Here is a 16807-nt window from a genome sequence, read left to right on the forward strand (position 1 = left end):
ATTAAGATAGGAGATTTTGTGTGTGCTTAATGAAATCTAATCATGAAAATGACCTTGCATGACAACCAAATGCCCCTTAATGCATGAATGCTTGCACATGAATGCATTGCTCAATAACTTGACTAAATAAAGATTCTTTGATTTGCAATTCACAAGTCAACATAATTCATGATTATAGCAAATAAGATTGTCAACAAGTTCCCTTGATGATCATTCTCCTAATGATCACTGCCAAGTGATCATAGCATTTCAATCACATCCTCTTAACATTTTTTTTTTTTCTAATAGATGACCCTTTAATCACTCTTCTTAATTAGTATATACATATATCTATATACATTTAAACATCTAAACACAAATATTCATCATTATACATATAAAACACTTTCAAGAATCTAAAATAAGAATAAATAAATATCAAGTGAAGTATATTTTTCATCAAATGACCAAATTAAATATTCTGATCGTATGTATAACGAATACACTCTGATCGTTAATTATGATGAGATCTACTATAATCAATGATCATAATAAAATTGTTCTACTTATAATGATTGTATCTTAAAATTTGTCAAGAATATATAGGCTTGGCTTATGTATATAGAAAGAAAAGAAAAGCAAAAGCAAAAGCAATGGATGAAAATGAACTTAGTGCCCCAATAAATATGCAAATAGATATGGCAATTCTAGGGGGCAATTTGGACAAAGTCATTGTTGTTATGATGGGTGAGATGGTATGCAAGATAAGGACATAAGTATTTCCTTGAAGATTTAGCAAATCCTCCATATGGGTTAAAAATCTACATGGCCACATCTTTTCTAGATGAGTCCATTCTACTACTTATATATAATTCAGGAATCGAAAAAGAAAGACTAATTGTTTAATTTATCTAGGATTTTATATATATGTCACCAAGTCATAGCCAATGAACATATCCATCCAAAAAAGGTGTAAAACACAAATCCAAGAAATATAAAGAGACAAGAATGAGAAGACAAAGAAACGGTAGAAAAAACATCAAATGGGTATATCTGTAAGGAAACAGAAGGTACATGGTGTCCCTCATAAGTTCTAATCAAAAGCCTCATGACACAGGAAATTGTGTGAAAAGTCTTAGTCGCCAAGTCATACTATATACATTAAGACCTTGTAACTGTAAAACAGTAGTATATATTCTTCCATAGATAGAGCCTAGCATTTATTACCATATCAATTAACATTTCACCTTCCTCTTGCTATTAAACCCAACCCCCCTCCTCGCTTCATAAAGAGGAAATGCTCTCTTCATAATTCATCACATGGAGCCTCCAAGATCAGAGGTATGCCTCTCTGAAACCTCAAGCATCATCTCAGTTTCAAATGCTCCTCCAACCCCATCCCTAAAAGCCTCGATGGACAATCAAAAAGAGGTAAAACAACTAGGAGGAGAAGAATTGGAAGAAGAAGAAGAACAAAGAGACCAAAAGCACCAAGAAGATGATCTTGTATTGGATCTAAGCCTCACTAGCAAAGATTCCAAGCCAGAACTCAATCTCATCGATTCTTTTGACATGGAGTCATCGCAGAAGTCGTCCCTGGATACTCCTCAAGGTAATGAAACCGAGCCTCGAATATTCTCATGCAACTATTGTCAAAGAAAATTCTATAGCTCACAGGCACTTGGGGGTCACCAAAATGCTCACAAGAGAGAAAGAACACTAGCTAAACGTGGACAAAGAATCAGTACAGGCTCTTTTGGTCTTGGTCATCACCCTAACTCACACCTAAATCGATACACTAGCATGGCCTCCCTTCCTTTGCATGGATCCTTAAATAGATCACTTGGAATCCAGGTGCACTCTATGATCCACAAGCCAACTTTTTTACCATCTTCCACTCTTGGTTCTACAAATATTTATGGGCAAAATGGATGGTCTAGACAACCTATTCAGCAACCGGCAGTTGGGAGGCTGGCATCGGAGAGTTTTTATATGGAAACAAATAAGGGATCATCTCCTAGTAACGGGGTTGCAAGATTTGAAACTGCAAGAAAATTTTCCCCGGCAAAGGAAGGAATTGGGGGATTCTGGTGGGATGCTGGTGTTAACCATTTGAAGACTAAACGAGATGATTTGCAAAAGCTTGACTTGTCACTCAAGCTCTAATATAAAAGTAGCGGCTCTTTCTTTCTTTTTTACAGTACAATTTCTATCTTCTCATCATCTTCTTCTTTGACTTTTGTTATGTTCTTGGCTACTATAGAATTTTTCATTTGTCTTCTTTAGCTGGATCTATTGTAAATCCTTTTTTTGGCTACAGAATACTATGACTCTATGAAAGATTAATTTCTTGCAATTCTTGAATCAAAGATTGCCAAATTCTGTATGTTTGGTGCTCAAACAATGAATTTGCTTTTGTGGTAGCCAAGTCATTATCTCTTTTTAATTTCTCTCTAAATTTAGATAGTTCTTAGTTGAGAAGTAATTACTCTCCACAAGTTTTCTCATCTTCCATGATTTTTATGGGAATTTCTCAAGGTTTTAGAAAGTAAAAAATTGGTTTAACATTGATGGAAATTAATTAAGGGTTTGCATGCTCTCAGAATAAATTCAATCCTTCATTAATTCCCTCTGCACGATTTCAGAATTCAAATTTGAATCACAATAGCAACACAGCTAGGAATATATATATATATATATATATATATATATATATATATATATATATATATATATATATATATATATATATTAAATGTAGTTTTCTTATAGAGAAAGAGAAAGACGGTTTTATATATTCTACTAATTGATATGCTGATACTTGTATAGTGCAGTATGCACCCAGAAATCAACCTTAGGTCGTTCATTGATTGGTTTTCTATCTGTTGAACTTTTGCGTAGAATGGTTTGGATGGCAGTGATTGTCATTTCATTTTTTTTTTTTTTTTGTAGTTATATTATGTACAAGAAGGTCTACTACGCGTATAAAAGTTGGTACTAGCTAGTGGACAATGTCCACTGAATGTTATACAAAATGGATGGCTGTGATTGTCTAATTGGCTTGGCTCCCATCTTTGACCCACTAGCAGTTGAAGAAATAGACTATCTTCTCTATTTGGAAGGTATGAATCAAAGAACAAAGAAAAAGAATTGAAAGAGATACGTATAGCTAGCCATGTGAAAGTAAGGGCACATAATGGCCCCACAGCTATGCTATCAACATCAAATTTTTTCCTATATATTATACTGTGGTTAAATCTTGATTTCTTGCCTAAGAGATCTCATAAATGGGGTCCACTCAATAGTGGGTCCAAATCAACTTGATATATACAATAAAGATCAAGTTAATCATCATTTTACAAACTTAATCTTTCCTAGAATCAAGATAATATAAAGTAACGGAAAACCCTCATTATTATGACAGTTAATCCCCACAGAAATCCTGAAATTAACAAAACAAGTGATAGAGTAACAGAAGTATCACACAAGTCTTGACTATGGGAATGGGACATTTGGTGGGGTTTTGCCACGTGTTGAAATTCAGTTCGGTTGTCTATTTCTTGTGTTAGACTGGCCTTATCCCTCCTTGTGTTTTTGGCATTAAAAAATTGGCAGCCTATGATTTTGCCTCTCATTTAAGAAACGCTTTCAAAAAAGAGTTGGAAAGGGATACATGAAAAATGTGTTGTTATCATTTTGTTGAGTTCAGTTTAGGTGAAAAATTTAAGCAAGAATTAGTCTTCCCTCTTAAGATCTTACAATTATTAAAGAACAAGGGATTGTTTCTCCATATTAAATTCAAAAAATTAAGATCTCAATCTTTTAAGATCATATTAGACCACTTATTTGTCCTCTTTCATGAACAAAAATCCAAATCTATCTTACATAACACACAAGAAATGTGGAGCTATCATTCTATTCATGACTTGGAGTGGATGAAAAATTAAAGCAAGAAATGGTCTTCATTCCTAAGATCTCATGGTAATCAAAACCAGATCGATCATCTTTGTTTTATTTGAAGAAATAATAAAGAAATTAAAAAATTTTGAATTTTTCTTCCTTCTTTGTCCTGAATGATCTTGGAATTATATTATAACACCAAAGCAAACCATTAATTATGGAGCATACATTTGTTTTTCCATACAAAGCCTGCATATATGCAGGCAATTTGCATATGAAGTTTAAAGAAAATCCATCGTCGTGTTTAATCTTGCATTACTTGTATCATTTTTGGCTATTAGAAAGATTCCAAGAAATTTGGTACCAACCTTTTTGTTTAGAAAGGGCTGACAGAGAATGCCAGAAGAACAGATTATATAATTCAACCATTAAAATTGAAAAAGAAAGAAAGAGAGGATATATGATACACCTTCCAAATTTAATACATGGTTTGGTAGTATGTTTTCCAGTTTCGTCGGATGAGCAATATATTAGTCGAACATAAGGTTTTAAGATCACATCAGTATGCAACTAAGGAGGGAGCGAAGCATTCCTAAAACAAAAAGGAATTGTAAATTAATATAATCAGAACACAGCACAACCACCAATGATTAAATGCAGCATTCTAGATTAATTAATTAATCCTTGCTTTGAAAATAAAAACACCCATTTTACAACTACAAGTAAAGTAAATCTTTTATCTTTAGAATGCAATGTCATCAATTCATTTTTAAGTCCCCTTAGTACTCTGTTTCGCACCTGTATTTGATATATTCATACCAACACAAAGTAAACAAATCTCAAAAAGGCCAATTTGCTTCAGAGATGATTACCTGTGATTTGGACTGTCAACCCAAGAGTTAGATGTCTTCTTCGCAACAGTTTAACTTCATTCGAGGCAAAATAATGTGCTTCTGCTTCACTTGTAATACATACTTCATCAGGTTGAAGAATAGGTTACAATCCAACATTTAGTCATTGTTTGAACCCAGATAAATAGAGAATATAACTTCAATGGACTGGATGCTTTAAACAACTTTTAAACTCAGATGCGTTCAATTATTATCACAGTGGAGATCCCCTCTTCAATTGCTAGTCAAATTTGTATAGGTAGCCAAAATTGGCATCCTTGTTTAAAGTTCCATTAAACAATACACAGGAGTTAAATGGAAGTATGATCACAATAAGAAAACAATCTCTACTTCTCCTCAATGTAAGATTTGACAGTACCTATCCACTTAATGTACTCGGTTCTATCTTTGTTCTTCATGTATTCATGCAAGAAAGCTGCCAATTCATCATTTATACCCCTTGCATCCAAGAATTCATATAGTGAATCTTGCAGTTCATCATCCAATTCCCTGTAAACAATTAACAATCAGAAAGGTAGGGAAAACTAACACAAAAAGATAAGTAGAACAAGAACAAGAAGAGAGAGGGAGAGAGGGACAGATGCATGTTATGAAAAAGAAAATCATATGCTTCCATTTGGATGCTCCTATAATAGAACAAAAACTTTTATCCAACATGATCTACTCTGGTTAGGGAAAAGAAGGTTTTCATTCTATAGCTTTGTTGAAACGAAAAAGTTATTGACTAGTATCAAGTCAGTCATGTTGCATCCATCTAGTATCTGTTTCCATTGGTTTCATGCAGATAACATCACAATTTTCTCTCTTTCTCTTACAGTTTCTCAGCAAATGAAATGGTATATCAAAATAAATCAGCAAATTATCATACTTGAAGTCAGGACCAACATAAGCTTGAGCCGGCATCTTGTCACTTGTGCCTATGAAAAACTTTGTAATTTCAATCGTATCTGGCCAAGCTGAGCACATGATCTCTAAGGAATCACCATTACCCTTGGAGATATTAACAATCAAAGTAATGTGAAGCTGCACATTGTCCTTGGTGCTATCACCAGATTTTGCAATTGGAACAGCTCCATCAAACATGGTTGCTTCTACCTTAATCTCCTCATTCCTAGCAAATTTCCTTTTTAATATAACCCATTGCTCCCCTGGCCGTTCATCAATTGTGAAGGAATCAAACTTGGTAACAGGCTGCGAATTAAATGTTTAACGCATTATGCCAAAATTATTAGTCAAGTTTTTATGTTAACAGTTCAATTTTTTTTTTGTCAGTAAATTATTTTAAAAAAGAAAATGAAACCATAAAAAGACCATAACCATAACTAAGCCCATCAAGTCTTTATCAGAGAGCTCTTTCTGTGCAATTTTTCACTTATATACTGCTTTCATAGCTTCCTTCTGACGCCAACTAATATTGTGAATTATATTACAAAGCCCAGAAGCCAATTTTAGAACTCAATAAGAATAATACTAAAACCCATCGTATCCCAGTTTTCAAAAACCAAAAAATAAAATTCTCTAGGGTTTTCAAATTTCAACTTCAATCTCATTTTTTTTCTGTTGTAATCATCAATCAAATAAAAAAAAATTCAAAAGACGCAGAAATTAAAGATATTTATAAAAAAAAAAAAAAAAAAAAAAAAAAAACAAAAACAAAGAACGAAGGTTACCTGCCTAGGAGGGGCATGTTCCAACTCATATTGCATTTCGTTACGAAGAAGCCTGAGGATTTTATCTCGAAAGGCTGTTTTGCGCATTTCTGATGTGTAATTTCTGGTTATAGTCGTTTGGTTCAATCCCAATTTGTCATGGAGTAAAATGGGATTTTGGTGGAATTGTTGAAGTTGGGGAATTAGGGTTTTAGAATGGGAGAGAAGGGTTCTTCTTAGAGGACGGATTAGGCGTGCCATTTTTTACAGGCAAAGGGGAACAAAGGAAGCGTTTCTTCCTGTTGTATGGGAAGGGCTCAGGGGATTTCATTAGGGTTTTAGGAAGACGGGTTGTGGCCTGTGGGTAAAATGTCCACGGGATTGTTCTGCCTGATCCACGTCCACCTGACTTTTGAATTAGGTAAAACGATCAGTCGTTTTAGTGAATATAAACCCTCCAATGCACTTTTCCTATTCATATGTAGAATATAGATGCTGAAATTTAATGAAATTACACAAGTTTTTAAGTGCAATTTCTTTATGGTACATTAAGAATTCCTAAAATGTAAGATTTGCCAGTTTTAATAGTTAATATAAAATTAATTTTAAATAAAATTAAATGTCAAAAAATAATTCATATAATTAAATTTTAACTAATTTAAAATTCAAGTTTAATTATTAATTTAAAATTAAAATTCTCCAAGAAGATAATTTTTATAATTTCTTTTTATAAAACTAAAAGGTTGTAGAGCTATCAGCAATACTTAAAAAGGTCCTTTAGAAGCAAGCAAAATTCTACCAAAGAGAGAGAAGATAAAATCATAAAAGTGAACAAAAACTGGAGACCAAACTAGAAGTACAAATTCACCCCCCACATAAATTAGAACATCAAAACCTTTTGATTGTAATAAATATAGAAAAATTATATCATGCCCCTATATGCTTAAGCCACCCCTAGCCCAAGACTAGGTTGGTATGCAGATTGAAATTAAACAACAAGAGTACCCCTTCTTACCAACTTGTCTAGCCCCAAGAGAGGGCGTTGAGTCACTAAGCCTAGCAAAATTTTTTAATAAATACTAGACTAATGATGAGGACAAGAAGTTGAATGTTATGCAGTAGACACCAAATTGAATCAGGAATCACAAACTCCACAGACTAGGCGTACCCTTAATATCTGACATGTTAGCTCAGAGGCACATCCTGGGAAAAAATGGACGAACTGGTAAAAACCTGAAGTGAAGTGCATGATTGGCAATATGAAACCATCAGTCACAGCTTAAGCATTAAGCAACTTTAAGCATCCAATATCTACAGAACATTGTCAATAATCACAACCAAGAAAGGAAGAATGGGCTCTCGAATCTCGCCAACTCCAAAACTTTCTAGATGAAGCAAACAAAATACAAACCCAACAAGAAAATAACTTCATGAGTCAGTTCACCAAACATTCTTTTCTCAAATACTTGCATATAAAACTCCGAATAATAGGCAATTTGGAATGTTAAATATTGCATCTGTGTAATCTATCCCGACCACAAAAGTTAAGACGCTCATAGATTCTGGGGCAAAACAGCCTACAGAATCAGATAAGTGCTTTGTTAAAAATGAACCCTTTCCTTTCTACAAAATTTACAAATTCTTCATTTCTTGGTGTCTTCAGAATTTCCTTAATTTTGGGTCTTTCTATTTTGATCCTGCTGGGAAGCACCAGGAGTTGGTGCCAATCCAGTTACCTTTCCTTTATCTGATGCTGGCCCAGTAGATTTCTGTTTGCTAAGAAGGTCTTTCTCCGTGGATTTGCTTGGTTCTGATTTGCTCTGGACGTCACCAGATTCAGTTGGAGCAATGTGTTTTTTCTTACTACTGTCTTCCTGGTTTTTTGTTGCATTGTCAGTTGATTGTTTCTTTGAATCAACCACAATTTCCTTGACAGCTTCCTCTAGCTTATCCAGTCTCACTTTCACCTCCAAAAGCTCTGGATTAGATCTAGCTTCTTTTTCTTCAATTGCTTTTAGTTCCATCTCTTTTGCTTTCTCCTCTTCTTCTTTCTTCTTTTTCAGCTCGAGTTCCTGAGATAATCAATATGGTGATAAGTCTTCTAATAAGATAGCTTAAAGAAAAGGTGGGGGAACTGCTGAATTTCACAATATCACCGAAAAAAAAAAAATAAGGAAGAAGAAGAAGAAAGGCAGGAAAGTTTAGTTGTATAGTATTGGACAACACTCAAATGATTGCATCCCTTAAAACAAACTGCTTAGTTGCAATTAATTTGATATTTTAAGAAATCAAATAATCCCTCAGAATGGCTAATGAAAACCAATGACAGCAGTCATTGCCAGAAGATTGAGATCAAGGAATTGCTAGGGGACCTCTAAAGCATTTCAAAAGCTTCTTAAATAAGTTGACATTAAGATTTCTTTTAAAAAAAAAAAAAAGAAAGGAAAAGGTGCTTCTAAGAAATTTGGTGTGGAGCTATAATTAGAAAAAGATAGAAAAGAAAAACAAAATGAAAAGGAAAGAGGCTAAAATCCCAACAAATTGAGATGAGCTTCACTTTGAATAGATTTTGCAACATGTATCACAATGACTGCAAAACACCAGATTTAGTTGCATTTAGATCAATAAACTATATCATGCAGTTGGCATGCATTCATGACATGTAAATTAATGTTTGCCAGCCTAATGCAGGCTTATGGGAAGTCAAAGGCTTTTTTGGCCACAAAGTTTCTAGGATGCCAACTTATATAAAATTGAGCTATAACTTAACTTTTTGGATAATAGTTTAAAGTCTACTGTATGGGAACAATTTACTTTTTAAGGCAGGAAGAATATGTGTTCTAATTTCAACCATCAAATTGAACCCACAAAAAAATGCTGCATGAGTATCCTTTTGACACTATAAATCATATGCAAAGACAGATTTTAAGAAAACAGAAGGAGAATACTCTATGAATACAGAGACTCAAAATTATATATTAATCGGGAAAAAAAAAAAAAAACTCAAAGCATAAACTATCATTGCAGGACTAGACAATTGAAGTTACCTCATCCATTTTTCTCATTTCATGGCGAGCATATTGAGCCACCAAATATACAGCTGTACAGAAAAAATGCACTCTTTTAGATAGCAGCAACAAAACCAAGAGATATTTCAAATATGGAAAATATGGCAATATGCTAAACTTGTGGATTAGATACCCAATGAAGGCATGCAGGCAAAGAAGAGTTGTACCAGATGAAAATCGATCCTGAACATAAAATGGATATATATAAGTAAACATCATTCAAAAATGAAATAGAGATGTCAGGAACTAAACAGGGAATCATTGATGAGCACATTTTAAACTAGGGATATAGTTCAACATCCCACACATATAACCATAATTAACACTTGAAGAATTAGGCCTCCCCATTGGATCTTCCAGAGTTGCCAGAAATTGATCCAAGTAATTATTTTTAATGCATTAGTCTTTAAAGTAACATTTTGATCCTAGTAGCATGTTTAAGGTCTTAAGAGACTTCAAAAATGGATTTAAGGAAAAGAAGGGACCTAGCAGAGAAAACCAAAACTCAATGAAAGGAAAATTGCTCAACTACATTCAGGAATATATTCTATTTCAAACAATTTCACTCCTCAGCTATAAATGGCCGAAAGTGCCAGGAAATGGGTAGAAAAATTTATGATTGTCTATTGGGATCAAATGGTGTGGATGCATTCTTGAAGATTCTGTTTTGCTTTTCCAATCATTATATTCACACCGAACTCTGCTAAGCAACAAAGTAGAAAAGAAAATTTTTCATGGAATCCCTTTCCTTATCTGGATCATTCGAGGTGGTCTTAAAAGAATTCTTCTTTGGACACCAATGTATTGACTTTACCAAAGAAGTAGTTTGGAGAATATAATCAAAATGGAAAGTTTGAAAGCAAAATTCAGCACAAGGTACCATTACTTTTAGCAGGGTCTGTCAATTCTCTTCCCTTGATTTCTCTCCATTTTTTCTGCATACACAAATTACTATAATGATCAACCATTCTCTTCCCTTTTTTTCGTTCTCACTTTTACTTTTTTTTCTTCCTTTTTAAGTGAAAAACCAAAAACAAATGCAAGGTAAATAAAATTAACATTACAGAGTGAACAGCAGTTTCTATCAATAAGTTCATTCTTGCCATGATTTAGCTGATAATTACTTCAACCATGAGGCATTTCCTGTATCTGAAATCCACATTTCAGACATAGCATCATAGGGGATTCATATCTCAATGCGTCTTTAGAGCACTGAGTGGATCCCTAGTTGTGTAAATCATCAAGAGACATTTAATTTTTCCCCCTAATAAGAATATATAGAAGAAGAAAACAATTATGCATAAACTAACTGCAAAGTGGAAAACAGAAAATGCAAGAACAGCAAGCATTTCCACAATTTTAAATTCAAACATCTAACTGAAATTTATCCTTGAGGTAAAGGCTTCTACCACATGACTTGTTCATAACTTGGTACCTATTGCTACTGTACCATAGTGGGTGACGGTTCACTGTACCCTAGTGATGGAAAGCTGATCAAGGCTAACTACTGCTAATTTGATGCCCCACTCGGTTAGAACCCCACAGTATCAAACTCAACCTCAGTCATCCTGCCTAAGTTCATTTGAAGATGACAACACAAAACCTCAAATAGAACAACACTAATTGGAACTCAAATGCAATACGTTGTTTGGCAAGCTTCAAACTCTGAGATACTTCCATGCATGTGAAAAATAGTAAGAATGTAAGCGAGAACAGAAGCAAAAGCAATGGCTTTTACCCAACCATTATCTATATGATCAATTCACTAGATTCTGTCTTTGTTTTAAACTGAACCTTAGTTAATTGAAGCTCCTTTTATCCTTCAGATTAGTGGTACTATGTAATGGATGTTGCACTTCGATTTTTCTTATTTCGTTTCCTTTATATAAATAACCAGCAGAAAATGCATAACTAGATTTGAAGTTGACAAGGCATCAAATAGGAACAAGAAAAGTGGCTCATCAAGTAAAATCATAGGTTTTCTGACAAATTTGAATAAGCTACTGAACCACATATGTGTCAAGTAATAGACGGCAAGTAAACTATCTTAAAGAAAGATGTTGCAAATGTATCAAAGTAAACAAGGGTGGCTCAGTTATTGCCCATCTATCCCTTCTGGCTCCACCCAACAATCTCCAGGTCCAAAACGACAAAATTATAGCGACACGGCAGAATGGAACCCTTACGACTCTGCAACAAGACCCTCCTTCTCAAATGATAGATTGCTCATGCATATACATACAAGCATTAAATGATTCATACAGATAATGGCACGAAACGCAGCTTCGGAGCTTAGTATCCCATAAAACAAACGATATACTAAAGAATGTTCGACGAAATGTCTAAGAGAAACCCCAGCAGGAATCCGCATTAATCCTAGTATCCTCCAAACCAATTAAACGCCCAAACTAAAAGGAAATCGAATGCAATACCCGAACTTCTTTTTCTTGGGGGGTTCAGTGAAGAGGATCTTGGCGGCAGTCATGAAGTCAAGCTTGTCCAATTGACGATATGCCTCGTCGTATTTACTAACTTTTGATTCGATCATGTCGTTGCTGCTGCTGCTGCTGCTGCTGTTATTGATACTGTTGGTGGGTTTGGTGCAGAAATGTCTAGTTGAAAAGAGATTGAATCGGGCAAATGAGGGTTGGGCGCGAAACATTGTTGTTCAATTTTGCCTCAAAACAAGTGTGAGCGAAACAAATCAAATGTAAATCCTATGGAACTTCGGTGTAAATGTAATACATAAACCTGCCTGTAACTAATTCGGAAATCCTACTGCACCCTCCTATTTATTTATTTATACTCCCCCCCGTCTATAATATACTTTTCTTTTTAATTTTTTTTCATCAGTACTAATTTTTAAAATAATAATTTATATCTTAATTTATTAATTTATTCTTATTTAATATGCATTATAAAGATAAATGTTATTAATTTTAAAAACAACTTAATAATATAAGTTATTTAATTTTTAATAAAGTAAAGCAAGAGTGAATGCTATATTAAAAATGATTAAACAAAATTTATTATTTTAATTATATTAATTATATATTTTTTAATTCATGTGAAAAATGAAATCTATTTTTGTGAAGCAACTAATCTAATTTAATGGTGCCTATTTGGGATGGTCTTTTAGAATCTTACATTCGTTGTGAACGAGTGTATGTATTGACTTATATGAGAATAAAAATTTACTTAAAATTATCATGATTTTGAAGTATAATTCATCCATATTCTTAACTTGACAAAAAAAATCTAATTTGATAAATAATAATAAAATATATTTTTTTAAGAGGCAAAGATGATTTCATTAATAATAGTGGAATTACAAGGCCCACTAGCTAGTAATATACAAGCCTAGCAGGCAACAGCAAGCCCAATTAAGATTAAAAAAAAAAAATTGATCCTGGACTGTCCAAGCCCATGACAGTTGAAACCCTAGTTGGAGTTGGCACTGCACTTGTGCTAGAGGAGCTTGGACAAGTCACGAAGGCAGCGAACGTAAGTCACCATAACAAGCATCACCCAGAGTCTTCAAGAGAGACGAACTGGAGCTAGGAACCAAAGCAAAATGAAACTCACGACCATGGAAATGCCAAAGACCACATAGGAGCTTGGCAGAACTCTCAAGCAGTCTCATCCTCTTGTAATCGTTTAGGGACAGAATAACTATTCAAGGTGCCTAAAGTCTCTGAGATAACCAACCTTGGCTCCATGCTCTCACCTGCAAAAATAGAGTATAGGAAACACCGATCAACCACACACAGTAGACCCAAAGCAAATCCTTTCTATTTTGCACAAATCTACCACTTAAAAGAACAATAAAAATGAATTATTTACATCCCAAATGAGAGGTGGGGAGGGGAAACCCTCACCTTCTCCTGTTCGGAAGGGGTAAGGGAAGCCTCTTATAGGCAGAAAAAACGCTCTGAGAGAATCGGGTGGAAGGAGAAACTGAGAAGAAATTATAACTCTAAAATCCTAGAGAAAAAGAGTGCTTTTTCTTTCATTATATACAACAACCAATAAATAGAGTATACTAAATAACGTTAAATATTTTTTTTAAAATAAATTGGAAATTATATGGAATATGTTAATATGTATTTGTGTTTTTCAAAAAAAAAATTAAGGAATTATGATTTTATTATTATTATTATTATTATTATTATTATTATTATATTATTAATTTTTAAAAATATTATTAGTATATTAATTATTTATTCTATATCAGGGGAAAAAAAAAGGGTTGGAAGGCTGCCATATAGATGACATGGTGAGTTAACAATTACAATAGGAGTTTACTTAGGCCAAGCACATGTAGGTACCCATAGTCTTTCAGGTAAAAGACATGGAAAAATGTTAAAAGCCATGAAAGGGTAGAATAAATATGTCCTTAAATCACCTAATATTGCAGTTCCAGGTATATATATATGTGAGATATGGTGCTGTTATTGTTAGTGAATTTCTGATCATATTGCCAAACACCAACAGGAGGATTCACTCCAAAAGAAAAGCATGCTATTGTCACATCACCATGGCAAATGTTAAAACCCACCTTGGAGATTTGCCTTGAATAACGGTAAGCCCTGATTGTCATTAATTTTTCACTTGGGTAACGTTTTTGTATCGGCTGGTGCTGAGGTATGATTTCGCAGGAAGTAACAGCCATTGTCGTTATTAGAAGGCACTTAATCAGCTCAGTACACAAGATCAAGATTTGAAATAGAGGCCTAGAGCCCAGCAAGAGAGCCCATGATAGTAACAGCACCCCTGGGGAAGAATATTTTTTATCTTGTCATCATCTTAACCCCTTGGAAGCTAGTGTAAGATGTCCTAGGCAGCAAGAACATTCGGAAAATTACTATTTGGTATTTTAATTAAACTAATTCTTTCTATATTTTAAAAAATATATTATTTAATTTTTTATATTTTATTTTCATTAAACTATTTAATATTTTCATTAAATTTTATATTAATCAATAAATTTTAATATCAATTAAAAAATTGTTTAATTCTTTCATTTTAGTAAAATTAATTATTTAGTCTAATATTTTGAAAAAATAAACTATTTGGCCTTTTTATTTTAGTACAACTAATTAATTAGTCTCAATATTTAAAAAAACATAATATTTTGAAAAATATATTCTTAGAGGATAAATAAAAATTTTGTTTTGTAGATACTAAATTTGAATTTACATTTCTTTTTTAAATTGTTCAAGTATAATTTCATTTAATTTTTTGTACATCATTTTTGTGTTTCTCTCTATTGAAAATCAATTTTTTTGGATTATTATCTTAATTACTTAGAGATTTGGATTAGGTAATACCTGATTTAGTATTATTTCCCAATAGAGAGAACGCAAGAACAATACTCAGGCAATTGAATGAAAATACTTAAATAATTTTAAAAAAATATAAATTTAGATTTAGTCTCTCCACATAACAAATTTCTATTTTTCATCTAGAAATATATTTTTCAAAATATAAAGACTACCCAATTAATTTCACTAAAATAAATGGACTAAATAGTAATTTTCAAAGTACAAGGGTTAACTAATTAGTTTCACTTAAATAAGAGATTAAATAGTAGTTTGACTATACTAAAGTTAATTGACTAACAAAAATTAACGGAGGCACTAAATAATTTAATAGATTAAAAAATAGAAGACTAAATAGTGTATTATTTAAAATAGAAAGATTAAATAGTTAATTTCATTAAAATACAAGGACTAAACAATAATTTTCTCAAGAATTTTTCTAATTTTTTTTTCATCATCATCTGAAGACTAAAATGCGAAGCTCAAATTCAAGACAGTAGATGTGATATTCCTTACCCGCCTACAGTATAGTCGAGTAAAGTATGTCACATTCGGTGCCAGAGTATCATATCTTGTATTTTCATGTACATTATTAATCTAATATCCATTTATTTATATCATCCTATGTGCAGAAAAAAAAATTTTTTTTTTATCACATTTCATTTTTATGGAGATCCGGACGAAGTCTCATCTGTTTTTATTAGCATATGGCGGGTTATACTATTTACCTATTAAAATACATATCATATGTCATACTATTCATTTCATTCTTTTCCATATCATATTATACCATCCTGGCTCATATAAATTTCAAGAAAACATATTTTATTCATTCATATAAAATTTATATACAAAAATTTACAAATGTACAATCCCAAAATTGAATTACATGCCACAAAATAATTTACATCATTTACTTACATACGATGACCAAAATGCAAAATCTAAATATACATGAGCCCTACCAAATTGGACTGCTGAGGTGACAACATACACTGTAGCAGATCTGGTCAAAATCCTGTCTAGGCACTACTGCTGCTGCTGGTCTTTTGTACCTATGCGTGGTAAGAACGAACGCGCTAAGCATATTACTTAGTGGTGCATAAATTGAAATAAAAATAACCAAATAATTGAAATAATTATTCCATGTATAACCTTATAAAGAAATATAGAATTTCATGAATTTGAAATCTTTTACATGTTTATAGAATTTTGAAAGCAATTAAGTTAATCAAGATCTTTTCTGTTCATTTATTCCATGTTCAGTCTTATTACTCATACCTGTGATCTCTTCATGTACTTATCTAAATTTAAGATTTATTATTCTTATCTGTGCCCAATTAACTTATAACAAACTATAAAAACTAGATACAAGGGAGTATATGTAACACCCCTATATGTATAGCCTGGTATATTTCATTGTTCCGGTGACCCGTGTCGGTCCGGACAATTAATGGGATTAGAACCACATGTAAGACACCTAGAAAAGCCATGAATGAAAATTAATAGTGATTACCAGATAGTTAAGTATAAATAAGAAAAACAAAGTATAAAAGGTTAAATGAGCCGAGGGTCACAGCGATGGGTGACCTTACCGAAAAGCGACTGCGAGGTCAGTCCTAACCCTAATTTTGAACGGGAAATTGTGACACTGTGATCCTAAGGACTATTGTGAACCTAGTGGAAAAGAGAAAACTATAGAAAAGAACTGATAAGTAGGTTAAATAATTAGGTCAGAAATTCGAAAGATATATCAAATTATTTACAAATCGGATCAAACTGGCAATGGGCAATTTGATCAATTCACCCATAGAGGTGACTCCTGACCTAACTGTCCAATAAAATCTGAGAAATGAAAATTTTGAAATATAGAATTAAATTAAAGAACTATGGAAAAATAAAAGGAAAAAAAAAAGAGAAAATGAATTTTGACCTCATCCTTATGACATCACCCATGATGTCAAAAATAATTTGATTTC

General features: G+C 32.8%; 3 protein-coding genes and 1 long non-coding RNA gene across 4 annotated transcripts; 1 reads left to right on the forward strand and 3 right to left on the reverse strand.

Moving 5' to 3' along the window:
* Positions 1-1106: 1106 nt before the first annotated feature.
* On the forward strand, positions 1107-2335 carry LOC110641222 (zinc finger protein 1). Its single transcript, XM_021792864.2, has one exon. The coding sequence runs from the start codon at positions 1300-1302 to the stop codon at positions 2143-2145; it is 846 nt and encodes a 281-aa protein (XP_021648556.2). The 5' UTR covers positions 1107-1299; the 3' UTR covers positions 2146-2335.
* Positions 2336-4913: 2578 nt separating this feature from the next.
* Positions 4914-6851, reverse strand: LOC110641250 (uncharacterized protein At2g39795, mitochondrial). The gene is made up of 3 exons (XM_021792911.2): positions 6461-6851; positions 5659-5981; positions 4914-5279 (listed from the first exon to the last, which is right to left on the reverse strand). The coding sequence occupies exons 1-3, from the start codon at positions 6698-6700 to the stop codon at positions 5117-5119; spliced, it is 726 nt and encodes a 241-aa protein (XP_021648603.2). The 5' UTR covers positions 6701-6851; the 3' UTR covers positions 4914-5116.
* Positions 6852-7878: 1027 nt separating this feature from the next.
* Positions 7879-12292, reverse strand: LOC110641224 (uncharacterized). Its single transcript, XM_021792866.2, has 4 exons — positions 11940-12292; positions 9641-9690; positions 9487-9539; positions 7879-8511 (listed from the first exon to the last, which is right to left on the reverse strand). Exons 1-4 carry the CDS (start codon positions 12167-12169, stop codon positions 8110-8112), a joined length of 735 nt encoding a protein of 244 aa, XP_021648558.2. The 5' UTR covers positions 12170-12292; the 3' UTR covers positions 7879-8109.
* Positions 12293-12789: 497 nt separating this feature from the next.
* Positions 12790-13515, reverse strand: LOC110641246 (uncharacterized). The gene is made up of 2 exons (XR_002492265.2): positions 13386-13515; positions 12790-13234 (listed from the first exon to the last, which is right to left on the reverse strand). It is a non-coding gene; the product is annotated as an uncharacterized LOC110641246 (long non-coding RNA).
* Positions 13516-16807: the final 3292 nt, after the last annotated feature.

This window comes from Hevea brasiliensis, chromosome 6 (genome assembly GCF_030052815.1).
Source record: "Hevea brasiliensis isolate MT/VB/25A 57/8 chromosome 6, ASM3005281v1, whole genome shotgun sequence".
Taxonomy (NCBI): domain Eukaryota; kingdom Viridiplantae; phylum Streptophyta; class Magnoliopsida; order Malpighiales; family Euphorbiaceae; genus Hevea; species Hevea brasiliensis.

Coding starts and splice junctions, on each gene's coding strand:
- LOC110641250 (XM_021792911.2), bottom strand. CDS start 6,700: ATGGCACGCCTAATCCGTCCTCTAAGAAGAACCCTTCTCTCCCATTCT. Junction 5,982..6,460: donor AACATGCCCCTCCTAGGCAG/GTAACCTTCGTT, acceptor TTTAATTCGCAG/CCTGTTACCAAGTTTGATTC. Junction 5,280..5,658: donor TATGTTGGTCCTGACTTCAA/GTATGATAATTT, acceptor AATTGTTTACAG/GGAATTGGATGATGAACTGC.
- LOC110641224 (XM_021792866.2), bottom strand. CDS start 12,169: ATGTTTCGCGCCCAACCCTCATTTGCCCGATTCAATCTCTTTTCAACT. Junction 9,691..11,939: donor CCCAAGAAAAAGAAGTTCGG/GTATTGCATTCG, acceptor TTTTATGTTCAG/GATCGATTTTCATCTGGTAC. Junction 8,512..9,486: donor AAATGAGAAAAATGGATGAG/GTAACTTCAATT, acceptor TGATTATCTCAG/GAACTCGAGCTGAAAAAGAA.
- LOC110641222 (XM_021792864.2), top strand. CDS start 1,300: ATGGAGCCTCCAAGATCAGAGGTATGCCTCTCTGAAACCTCAAGCATC.